Raw genomic sequence first — 13519 nt, forward strand, 5'->3', positions numbered from 1 at the left:
TTCTTTAATCTTTACATAACTTAAATTCCTTTGCTATGAAAGAACATGTTTCTGATGAGTCTTTTTGAGAGCTGGCAGTATGATTGCTTTTGCCTTTTTTGTGTTTTGTCAGCCAACAGCATGGATAACAAAAATCATTAAATAGTTCCAAAATGTTGAGATTACTTTAAATTTTTCTGTATGTCCTATGAGTGTTTTTTGTTTCTTTCTGTGCTGTATTATTTTCTTTTTTGAAATTTTCCATTAGCCAGAGAGAGATAATGAAGTATGCTAATTTTTATTTCCATTCTCAGCTTTTTATTATATGCAATGGCAGAGCTACAGTGCCAAGCAGTTTTTAAAGGGAGAAGCAAAGTAGTGAAGCACAGCTACCTCCATGGTAATGTTATTCGTTGTTTCAGTCACTAACTATTGTTATTCATTAGAGACAGCTAATAGAGTCTGAAAGGCTGAATTGTTACTTTTAAAACCAGTGAAAACCAATAAGCATAATTAAACTGCATTTTAATTTACTTCAGAAATACAAGCCTGGTCGATGTGATGATATTTTGAAATGGAAGCCACCCAGCCTGAACTCAGTTGATTTTCGTCTAAAGATAACAAGAATTGGTGGAGAGGGGTATGTAATCTCTTCCCTTTTTAAATCTGTAGCACTTGTGTGGATGTTCCTTAGCAGTTAATCTGTCCTCTGATATTTCTTGACACTTCCTGGGGCTAAGCCTTTCTATATTCTCTAGAACTTGTTCATTCAAAATATAAGCAACTGTTGTAATTAGTGTTGTACTGAAAACAATGGCAGATGTTTATATTATGAATTTATTAATTCTTAAATTAAGTTCCTTCAAATTTCTGAAAAAAAGCCCCATTTGGGTTTGGCAGTATGTTTTTGAGAGTAGGCAGGCTGTATTAGCTTAAATTCCTAAAACTGTTTTTTCATTGATTTTAGACAAAATGATAACAACCAAAGCTTTCTTCTACTTTAGAATTGTGCACAATGACAAACAGTATTTGTTTTCTTAGAGAAAAACAAAGCCTGACATTTTTACTTGTTAGTAAACAAGTAAAATTGTTATTGGATTCCTAGGTATTGTCTTTAAAACCATTAAAATCTTAATAAAAACCAGTGAGTTTTAATGGCAGAAGACATGAAGGTCTTTACATTGGTCCTACTATCTGCCTGGTTCAGTCACTGCACATATTAAATAGGGGTTATTTCCATGTTTAGTTGTGCTGGGGAGGGGAAGGGAAAGACTGAATGTCTAGATTAAGCTTGCTTTGGAAAAGTTTTTGGTTAAAATGAAATTAATGATTTTTAGGTTGCTTAGTGTTTTAACATCTGGGACTCATTTCAATTGATGGTGTGAAATACTGACATTTAGCTTTTCTTTTTCTTGGTGCCACAGGCAACTCAATATGATTAAACAATTAATTCAGATATTGCTTGCATATTCCAGGGTGCTAATAATGGCCCATTTAACTTTCAGACATCTGCTTGTCACATTAATAAAAACATTTGGTGAATAGAGATAATCTTAAGGATATGGGGTTTTTATGCAAAATATACTCAGCTGATAAGTTCTCAGTGTTTCATGAGATCAGAATTATCTGTTCAAATTTTTGTGTTCGAAAATGCAAGTCTTCAGTGACAACATAACTATTTCAGAGAATAACAGAAATACTTCATTTTACTTCAGATAATCGGCTCATTGCAACATTTTATGTTTGTTTGCAATTTATTTAAGTTACAGGATAATGTAATATGAAAGATTTATGTAAAAGTTCTTTTAAAAATAGCCCATTGTTTGATAGGAAGGTTATTTTTATAAGAGTATTCTTATGACTTCTGCTGGAGTTTACACATATACAGTATGAGTATATGATTCAGAAACAAAATGCAACACATTTTCCATTTCACATTAATAAAGGAGTATTGGTTGATTAGTTATCTCTGATTTCAGACACCAAACTGTCAGTGCTGTTGTGTTATGTTTAATATATTACATCACAGAATATTTGGTTGGAACATGAAAAGGTTATAAAATATGACCCAGCAAAAACATTATTTCTAAAACGTTAGAAGCAGTTAATAACAAATTATTAAGAATGGCTGATCCATTGTAGAATTGAAATAACTTTCTAACATTTAGAAAAGTTCTATCGTATTTCAGCTATGTGAAAATGGAAACAGTTCTTGTATTATGGAAATAATTACTTTAATTACTCTGTAAATAATGTAATATTTAAATATGTCAGTGTTTATGCTGCTCTTACATGCATACAGAAAATCCTAGAAATCTGATATTTCATAAATAAAGTACAGTTCTTGCAGGTAAGTTTTACTCCATCACACATGACAATTGACTGCTACTAAGTGCTTTCATCCAACAAAAATAAAATTTAATGAAGTATGGGGCAGAAAATAATAACTTAGCACTCATGGGAGAGAGGTATTTATATTAAATAATGTCCTATGAAACAGTAGCTTCTGCTCAATGAAACACAAACTGTGAATGAAATACTCCTGGTTTGTCTGCTTCAGTTGTTACTTTGGGTGAAATCTAAAGTCATTCAAAGAAACTTTGGAATAAAACAGGTTTTATTTACTTTGGAATAAACCAGAGTTTTAAAAGAATCTTCTTTAACTTTAGAGTGCATAAAGACAGTTCCTGAGTTCTGAGCACTAACTAAAATTGTTTGATTTGATGCACTGAGTGTCTTGCTACTGCAGTTCTAATGTGACAATATTGGTCTTCCTGCTTCTTTCCACCACACTGAGATTAAAAACAAGCATTGATATAGGTTTCAACTTTTTAGGTAAAGAAAATTTTCTTCTTCAGTAATCCATAAAGGAATTACAGCACTATAGAATGGTAAGGTTGGGAGGGGATGACAGTGAGTTGGTCATCTGGTCCAACCTCCCTGCTCAAGCAGTTTTCCTAGAGCTCATGGCGCAGGGTTGCATCCAGATGGTTCTTGGGTATGTCCAGTGAAGGAGACTCCACAATCTCTCTGGGCAATCCATTCCAGTGCTTGGTCACTCACATAGCAAAGAAGGTCTTCCTCTTGTTCTGATGGAACATCAGTTCCAGTTCTTTCCTGTGCATCAGTTTCTGCCCATTGTCTATTGTCCTATTGCTTGGCATCACCAAGAAAAGCCTGGCTCCAACCTCTGATATCTCCCTTTAGATACCTACAGACATTGAAGAGGACCCCTCTCAGTCTTCTCTTCTCAAGGCTGAACAGGCCTAGCTCCCTCAGCCTTTCCTTGTAAGAGAGATGCTCCAGTCTCTCAGTCATGCTTGTAGCCCTGCACTGGACCTTCTCCAGAAACTCCAGGTCCCTTTTGTACTGAGGAGCCCAGAACTGGACACAGCACTCCAGATGTGGCCTTACAAGGGCACAGTAGAGGGGCAGATTTACCTCCCCCAACCTTCTGGCAGTGCTGTTCCTAATGCATCCCAGGATACCATTGGCCTTCTTGGCCACAAGGGCACTGCTGCCTCATGGACAGCATGTACTCCAGCAGAAGCTCCAGCTCCTTCTCTGCAGGGCTGGTTTCCAGCAGATCAGCCCTGCAGTGGCACATGGGGTTATTCCTCCCCACATGCAGGACCATGCACATTTCCCTTGACAAATTTTAGGAAGTTCCTCTCTGCCCCTCTCTCCAGCCTGCTGAGGTCCTTCTGAAGGGCTGCAAAACCCTCTGGGGTATCAGCCACTCCTCCAGCTTTGTGTCATCAGTGAACTTGCAGAGGAGGCCTCTGCCCCTCCATCCAAGTCATGGAGGAGTAAACTGAACAATACCAGGCCCACTTCTCAACCTTGGGGGGCACCACTAGTGACAGGGCTCCAACTAGACCCTGTGCCACTGATCACAACCCTCTGGGATCTGCCATTCAGCCAGTGAATCTGTTGGGCATTTGACAGCAAAATACTGCAGATGTGGCTGAAGTGTTGGTACAGAATTTACAGAAGTTGCATGTTGTTTTGACACAGATAGGCAAACAGCATCTACAGAAATAGAAAGTATGCCTTTGTATTGATCTCTTACAGACAAATAAGGAGCCCAAGTTAAAATATTGATCTCAAATACATAACAGCTTGAAACAATGTGAACAGGAATTGTCTGTAATTTCCAAGTCCTCTGTTTTGGTTTACAGATTCATCTTTTAATCTTGAAATGCAGACATAATTAAACCTGTGCTGCAGTTGTGTGTGATCTTATCACAGTTTACAGCCTGGGCAGTAGTGTTAAAAACTGAACCAAATCATAAAGCTATAACCATGCAGCCCTTGCATTTATAGTTCCTACTCACTCAAATAATGAAAAAACCCCATATAGGAGCATTATTTATTCAGTAGCATGAGATTGGAGTTCTGTCAGCTGTTGGACATGTCTTTTAGATCGCATATGTAATTGAGATCCTGAACAATTGTAAACAATCTTGTGCGTTTTTCATCTGAATAAAGGAGTTACCTCTGGGGAGTTTGCCAGATTTTAGTCAGTGTGATTATTTTCCATCTATGTAAATTCCCCTGTGCTTTGAGTTGAGCATTTTCCTCCATAGATCAGTTTGCAATAGAAGTGTTAACTGCAAAATAGCTGCTGTTTCACCCCAGATGTAGTCCCGTTACGGATGAATGACCAATTGCTTTTATCTGGGCTTCGGTTATTTCATTCTTGATATGATATTGGAGGGTGTTTTGCCATTGAATTAAAAAGGATTGGTCTTATGATCTGTGAAGTACTTTTAGAATAAGCCTGATAAAGATGAAGACTGCATAACAAAGAATAAACATAAAGAAAAAAGATACTATTGCATCCCAAAGAAAGGCAGGGTTTCTGTAACCTCAGTGACCTAATTCTGACACTCCTGTTCAGAGCACATATTTGAAAGAAATTGCATTATTGCACCTTAGTGAGTTACATCTTATCAGCTGAGCCTTGGTAATTGTCTCCTGTGTATTATCATTGTCCAGCCTTTCCAAGCATCAGGATGATGGTTAAATTAACTCTTTTTGTGTTGTATTTGCAAGAATTTCAGCTTGTTCTCTCTCTCAGTCTCTTCTCATTACATCAAAATAGTTAGTCTTAGTTAAAAAAACCCACCAAAACCCCCTAACTCAAAACCCCTGCAATAACAACCAACAGCTCATTAAATCATTTAAACAAGATAGTACTTTGTTGTTTGTCTCTTGTGAAACAAGCAGTTGAACTGAAAGGCCCTTACATGTGTTTTAAAAAGGCTGACCTGCTTCCCAGCACTTCTCTTTCATTTCAAGTTTATTAGAACAATGGTCTCAAGTATACCTTGTGTTTTCTTAAATTATGATGATGCTCATGAAAAAATAAGAGGGTCTTAAGCACATTAACTGCTTTTCCTTATGACCTACAAGTTAAATAATCTTAAAAATAGAGAATGTGAAGGATATTTATTTCCTGTGTGCAGATTCTCACTTACATTGCAGGGGAGACTGCTTTTAAATAGCAGAGATGCTTTTTCTCAAAATGTCTGGCTGTATGAATATTTCTTAAAAAGCCAAAAAACCCCAAACTAACTCTGAGCCTTACTTAAATGTCACAAATATCGACTGAAAATGTCACATAGTACCATATTTCTGGTAGGTTCCATAACCAGAATTTCTTAAATGTCCATGCTTCCTTTTACAGATTTTTAATTAGCCTGTGCAAATCCCTTAATTTTATCTGTATCAGACTGCTAAAATCAAATTACAAGCAAATTTTTGGCTTTATTTGCTTTGAATTAGTGTCTTACTGGGTCAATTTGATACCATTTCAAATCACAATATAATACGAATTTTATCTAGTACCTTGAAGTACTAGATAAAAACCATGAAGGGTTTTACTCATCTTTGAAGTTGTACTCCTCTAAAAAAAGTAGTAATTTGAAGTAGACATGAACTATTTATTAGTGTTAAGTTTGTGATTTTTTTATTGTATCCATTATTAACTAGACTGTACAGGGAAAACCCCAAACAGTGTTTAGGCTAAGTTCTGTTTAGCTTGGACATTGTCAAGTAATAAAAAAATGTAAGATAAAATACAATTCATTCAAGGATAGTGAGGATATCCTTGGATCCACTGGAAATTACAAATCAACAACCAGATATAGATACCATGACTACAGGCAAGTGGATGTCTTTTTTTTTTTTTTTTTTTAGAAGTGGTGTTTTCCTTTTTGTTTTATAAATTAAAAAGGACTGGGGGAGAAGAAGAGCTGCAACTGGTTCAAAATGGCTGTGATATTCTTGATTTGCTCTCATATAGTTATGTTTCTGTTCTTTTTATAAGCTAGCTTTTTCACTCTTCTGCTTTAAAAAAAATTAGTAACTGGCTGAAAAATCATATGAGTTAATTGAATCAGCTAAGATAGCAGAACTAATGGGATAGTTTGCATGCCCTGGGTGTTGGTGCTTCTTTCTCTCTTCCCATTCCCACTTTAATGTGATACTAAAGTTGTTAGTTTGGGCTGTGAAATCTTTGCCTTCTCACCTGTTTGCAGAATGTCTATTATCAAAGAGCATAGACTCGTTCTTATATGTGCCATCCATCATGGAAAGGGGCTTTTACAAGTAAATACCCTGGGGATAAAAATAGTAATCCCATGTTCCCCTAGTCTCCCAAGACCACAGTCAGTGTTGGGGCTGCATTGCTGTTTGGTACAGTGGAGTTATGAAGCAGAATGCAGATGAAGCTGTACAACAATAAAGGAATATATAAGGACAAGATGTTGCAAATAGAGGCAGAGATGTGCCATGTGAGGATGGCAGCCAGCTGAGTGCAGGTTTAAATGTGTTAAGTGTGTTTATGGCTGTACTGTTGTTAAAGGAAGCATGCATGCTGTGGAATTGGTTACTTTTTGTGGAAATGTGAGAGTTGCTAGTGGAAGTAAAGGAGTAATTTGATTAGCTATTACCTTCAGGCATTCAGCTGTTACTAGAGTTGACCTTCTGAAGAGGAAATGCAGGGGCATGGTTGTGCCAACAGATTGAAGAGGATGTAATGTGTAGAAAGAGCAATGCAGTGGCACAGGAAGAAGAAACCCAAATGCCACCATGGTAAAAATGTGCATGTGCAGCTGCAACATTGGCATTGCAAAGGAAACTGGTAGACAGACATTTTAGCCAAGTGCTATGCTGTAAATATGTATGCTATATTGCTTATGTGAGGATACTTAAAATCTTTTTGTAAAGCTTCAGGCTTTAAAAACTATTTTCAAAGTAAAGCTTTGAATCTAATCTCTATTTATACTCTGGTACACTGAACAAAATCTTGTACCTTCAACAACTAATACTCAGGATGCTCTCGGAATTTCTAATGTTGTATTTCAAAAATGAAGTCAGTCTCATCTTTTTATATGTTCAAGTGGCAGTCTTGGGCAATCTCCATCTGTCAGATAATTATTCTACTTCAGCTACTCATTTCTCCAGATTTTTAAAAGCTTTGCCTCATATCATCCTAAAATTATCTATATGCCAGCAAATTGGAATGTAAATGTAGTCTCGTATGTTTTATGGACCCTGTTCCCTTTTCTTGAAATAGCTGCTGCCTTAAAGTAGTCTTCCCAGTTGCTTGTGTCAGTTATCATCATGGTTATCCACTCTGTTAAGATCCATTTCTATCTCTTGAGTGAGATGAAGAAAAACATCTTCAAAATTTTCATACCTCCCATGTATTTCTCTCTTCTAATTTACATTTGGATAGATATTTATTCCTATTTGTCCATGTACCTTAGATTCCTTGCTACTTGTGAATGTGGAAATGGAGGGCTGATGCCACCCCCAGCTAAACTACTGTAAGGTGGTATAATCTGCGAAGAGTGAGAGAAGCAGGCAGTGAAGAAATTATATTGGACTTTAGAATGATTTGCTTTGGCTTTTCATGCAATAGAGGTAGAAACCCATGTCAAGTCCTTTTGAACTGCAGAGAGGCTCAGAACAGCTGGTTGATCTTTAAGAACAGCTTCCTCAAATGCACAAGGATGTACTCTTCCCTGTGTAGGAAGACAAGCAGGTATGGCAAACAGGTACAGCTTGCTTGAATGGGGAATTCCTAAGTGAACTCACCCAAACAATGAAATGTATGGAGTCTGTAAATAGTGACAGACTTCCATGAAGAATGTAACAACAGTGTTTGGGTGTAGAGAGAAGGATATAGGAAAGCCAAAACTGCACTGGAATTGAAGCTAAGTCACTGATGTCTGTAGGTACCTTGTTAATGGGAGGAAGACTTAAGGAAATGGTGTGATGCTGATGCAGCACTGAACAGTGGAAAAGATGCAAAAATGCTGAGGGTATACACTGCAGCCTTTGCTTTAGTAAGGTCTATTCTCAGGCTTTTGAGGTCCCTGAATCTCATGGCAGAGTGCAGGGAAGTTGAAGTTTGGGACTACTTAGGCAAACTGGAGCTCAGGGTACTGGAAGACAAAACTTTGAAACTGGAGCAAAAGTTAGCCCTTAGAGCAAAGGCAGCCAATTAATGTGATAGCTGGGCTGCAGTGGAGGAGATGATTCTTCAATTCTCTTTGGCATTTGTGAGTACTGTGTCTTGTTTTGGGCTCCCCAAATGAAGAAAGACATTGATGCACTGGAGCAAGTTCAGTGGAGTGCCTCCAAGTCTGTGAGGGGATTGGGGAACATGGCATACAAAGAAAGGCTGAGAGAACTGGGTTTCCTCTGTCCAAATAAGGGAAGGCTGTGTAATACTTTACTGCTGTTTACTACTCCCTAACAGCAGGTGATAGATAGGGTGAAGCCACATTGCTCTGAGATTGATATTGAAAAAAAGGCAGGCAAAGGACACAAATTGTAGAAGGTCAAGAGGAGAAATGGTGTGATGAAAGTCAAACACTGTAGTAGGCTGGCAAGTTGTGGAGTCTCCATCTTTGGAAGCATTCAGAAGTTAATTAGATGAGCCTGTGAATACCCTGATATAACTTGGAAGCTGACCCAGTCCTGAGCATGAGGCAGATAACATGTAATAGTCCTTGCCAATCAGACTTATTCTAAGATAATTTGCAGATCAGATGTTAAATATTTTGCAAATAACATGGAACTGTTAGACACTTAAACTAATATGTATTTTAAACATTTTTGGTTTTCTTTCTTTATGCTTTCTTTACTGTAAATAGAGATTTTACAGTATAGTACTTAGAGTAAGAATACTTACTGTACATATATTTAATTTGCAAATTGTGTGATTGTCCTTTTTGAGAAGATTAGTGAGTTGCAAAGTAAAATAACATACAGTTTTTATAGACAGGGATTTGATATTATTCTATGTTATACACTGTAAAGGTTTGCCACTGTAAAGGTTTGCATAATTTAAAAGCCATCTAATTTACATTAAAAAATATTCTTCTTCCTGTTGCTGTAGCTTGAAATAGATATGCTGCTCTCAAACTTACTGGAACTCAGTTGTGAGCATGTTTTTTTTCCATCAGTGCATATAAATGTTTTAAATTATAGGACTTATTAGAGAGTATTTGTGAAAATCTTGTTCAAAGTGCTTTACATGGATTTTAGAAATTGGTGTGAGCTTCTTAGAAATGCATTTTTTTGCATTTTTGCATGTAGAGACTATTTGGTCATTTTCAGACAAGGGGTATTTTCTAGATCTTTTTAATATGTCATGAATGGTACTTTAACTCAGAATATTTTTTTCTCCATTAATTGTTTACACTACAAATTAATATTCAGTTGTTTGCTTTGGGGTTTTTTTGTGGTATGTGTTGTGGTTTTAATTTGTTGCTTAATGAGATTTTATTGTCTGTTTTCTTGAGTTTACAGATCTATACATCTGAAACTATATTCACAAAGGAGCATTAATATAGAATTATTACAGCTCTGAAAATAAGTGTTTTCCCTGGTGTTTGAAATTAAAGAATTGTGGGAATGAATCTAGAGGAGGCTCCAAAGATGATCAGAGGGCTGGAGTACCTCTCCTACAAAGACAGGCTGAGATTTTGGCTTGTTCAGCCTGGAGACAGTAAAGCTTCCAGTACCTGGAGAGGGGTTATTTACAAGGGCCTGTAGTGGTAGGACAAAGGGGAGTGGCTTTAAGCTGAAAAAGGGCAGATTTAGGTTAAGTATTGGGAAGAAATGCTTAGCTGTGGGGGTGGTGAGGCACTGGAATTTGTTGCCCAGAGGAGCTGTGGTGGATGCCCCATCCCTGACGGTGTTCAAGACCAGGTTGGATGGGACTTTGAGCCACCTGGTCTAGTGGAAGGTGGTCCCTGGGGCAGGGAATGGAACTTGATGATCTTGAAGTCCCTTCCAACCCAAACCATTCTGTGATTCTATGAAACATGCATTTAAAAGGGAAAAAAACCTCAGCTCAAATGACTCCCTTGCCTTCTGTGGTGTAGCTCAAAGAAGGAAAAAGAAATTATCACCATGGTAGAGTAGAGCAAACAGTCTGGACAGACAACGATATTGTACCTATTTCTACTCTGCATTGGTCTCACTCTGAGCAGTTTATTACTTAATTTTCTGACAACACCAAACTCAGAAATCATAAAAGAACAGATATAAGTACTAAATAATGAATATATTAAAGATAAAAAAAATTCATGACAGTCATAGCTCCAAGACTACCATTCAGTTTGCTCTGATACTATCAGAATGTTTTGAAATTGGTTTATGAATTAGAAGCCCAGCTTTTTGTGTCTTACTGAATTCACAAGTAGTTTGGAATCAGCAAAATGTGTCAACAAAATAAATGACCCTGATGCAGATTGTTTGCATTTCTGCCATAACAGTGTTATCAATATGGTATGCATGCAACTGTGGGCTTCTGAAATACAGGGAGATTATCAGCAGTTTCACCTTCCCTTGTTGATAGCAAAGAGAAACTCTTGGTACATATGCTTATCTTACAACTTCAGAAACATTAGAAAAGAAGCCTACTAAATCCTTTTTCAGGATAATTATCTAGTATCTCTGGTTTTGGGGGGATTCAAGATGTGATGATCGACTTAAACAAACTATGTACATGTAGAATGAGTTTTTAAAAATTAGTATTTTAAGGGACATTTTCATTTTGAGGAAATAAATTGGATTTTTGATATCTATTTAATGACTTGGGATGTGCCATAGGTTTGGTAATTTACATTTGCTGTCTTTTTAACTAACATCCAGCTTGTAGCTTTTTTTTTTCTGGTAAAAGATGCTTGTCCTGCTATAGAAGCACATTAAAATCAGTGAGGCTATGGGTGCATGTATCTGTCAGTGGGAGATCAGTTTGCATAATCAGGGTCTGATGAGGCAGTGGTAGTGGAGAATCCATGTTGTTACCTGAGTGATAGGGAAGAGAACAGTAATGGTGGTGTATGGAGCATGTGCACATATTGCACTTTGAGTGTGGATTTGTAAAAAGCATTTAATAGTTTTCAGTAGAGTTTTGGGTCCATCTGACAACATGTCCTCTTGCTAGAGGATCTTAAAAAGGCCAAAGTTCCTTATTTTCATAGTTTTTATGCTTGTTGTCTTTTTACAAAGCAGTCATGACAGTGAATGTGAAGTACACAAGCATGTTTTTTACTGAATTCTATTCTGAAATCAAGGCTTTTATCTTAAATAAAAGAAAGATACGTACATCACAGAAGCTGCATGATTTTTAGCATCATTGTATAAATGAGAAATAAGCCTTTATTTTAACTTTGAAACCCAGATTTCCAAAATCGTAAGCTGGTTCAGCTTCATATGAAATGAATCAGGATTTTAAATTTAAAAATATACCTATATGCATATGTGTATATGCACACACAGGTTCTAGTTGTTACATTTTACATTACAAAATTAATAACAAGCAAAAATGTAAAGGAATCTCATTGTGTGTTATGAATCAAAGCAACTCTTTTGTTTTCTTCTTCATGTTTACATATGGAAACCCTATCTACCTTTTATCAAACTTCTTAATTTTAAAGATTATTTATTTTATTAAATCAGGTTTTTCTCTTTTTAATTTTTGCCCTCTTCATACAAATAAATTTCTTAACTGGACATTCTCCACTTCTTTTTCATACTTTATTAAGGAGGTTTTCAGTGCCTTGGTTTTGTGCTTTTAAGCTGGGTAACTAAATGGTTCTTTACCTGTACTCCACCAATCAGTGTTCCATGCCTTATAAATCACCTAACAGTGAAGTTTATATAAGTGAAAATACAAAAGTATGTGAAGTATTTGGGGATGTGGGGAGGAATATTAGAGACAGTTCTAATGTTTTTAAAAGATTAATAGCAATATTATTCCTTTGCTAGTCATCCTTTCTGTTGTCAGCCCTCCAGCATCTGAGAAGTATATGGTAAGAAGCTTTTGTTATGGAGTTTTAATCAGGTTGCTATTACATTCCCTCAAAAACAATGCATGTATCTGTATCAGTTTTCAAGATGGGAAAAATGAATTATGAAGTGGAGAGAAAACTCTCTCAGGACAGCATGGTGTCTTGGTAAGAAAAGGACAGTCCTCAGCTGTACCCAGCAGATGGCATTTTTCCCCCTTATAACAACTAAATATTTTCAAAGCTATAATCTTTGGCTATTTTCACGCTTAAAGCTTTTTCTTCACAAAGTATCAAAAGATTGCACTGTGACCAAATATTTATCAGTGGATTATAAATTAAATATAATGTGTATATCTCTAAGTATAGGATAGAGAAGGTTGGGTTGAGAAGAGTGAAACAGGATAGTGAATTTGATTATTTTATTTTTTTGCTTCTCAATGGGAAAATGTCAAAACCATCATTTCACTCAGATGTTTATAAAAACACTTCACTCTTTTGGTGAATGTTAAAGCATCAAATATCAAATTATCAGAATTTTATTTTTTTTCTCAGGAATACAGAATTTCACTTGAAAGTGGATATTCAGTTGCAGGAGATCTCTGGATTTGTGGAATAGATTAAGACAGATAGTTTCAGAAGTGAATTGAATATCTCCTAATGAAGGATCTGATCTGAAAGGGAAGATTTCCTATGGACATGGTTAACTCTCATCAACTAAGTATCATTAACATTCTGACTTCTTAATTTGTAATTAAAATGATCTGAGCACAGTTCTACTCAGGAACTTACTGTTGATCATTCTGGTCTCATTCAAGAAGAGAAGCAGAAATTACTGGAGTCCCACTGAGCAGGATGTTTGCAGTTGGTTTCTGCACAATGGTCACTTTTTAAAAAATCTTCATATATTACTTGTGTGTTAAGAAAATTGCGTTTCAAGAGGTGAATTCTGTATCATGATAAACTGGAATAATTTTCTGGTTTTAGGAGAGGCAATGGTATGGCATGCAAATGCTTTCTTCCAGCTAAAATAGGCTATAAATACAGCTTGCTTTAACAGCAGAAGTATTAAGCTTCAGTTATTTGAATTATGTCACCAAAACGAAATGTTCAAAGCTGGTCATTTTTCTCTATTGCTCAGCCATTTAATAACATATGATTAATGGTTTCTGCATGGTGATAATTACTCTGTTGTTTACTTTAGTTTTGCTCATATTAAA

At 36.3% G+C, this 13519-nt stretch overlaps 1 protein-coding gene across 1 annotated transcript in view; it reads left to right on the forward strand.

The window, feature by feature from the left end:
- RNGTT (RNA guanylyltransferase and 5'-phosphatase) overlaps nucleotides 1–13519 on the forward strand; it is a 176236-nt gene that overhangs the window by 111496 nt on the left and 51221 nt on the right. Inside the window, exon 13 of the mRNA XM_066547332.1 lies at nucleotides 519–619. Within this exon, the coding sequence (XP_066403429.1) occupies nucleotides 519–619 (101 nt within the window). The remainder of the gene's footprint in view (nucleotides 1–518; nucleotides 620–13519) is intronic.

Source organism: Molothrus aeneus, chromosome 3 (genome assembly GCF_037042795.1).
Source record: "Molothrus aeneus isolate 106 chromosome 3, BPBGC_Maene_1.0, whole genome shotgun sequence".
Lineage (NCBI taxonomy): Eukaryota > Metazoa > Chordata > Aves > Passeriformes > Icteridae > Molothrus > Molothrus aeneus.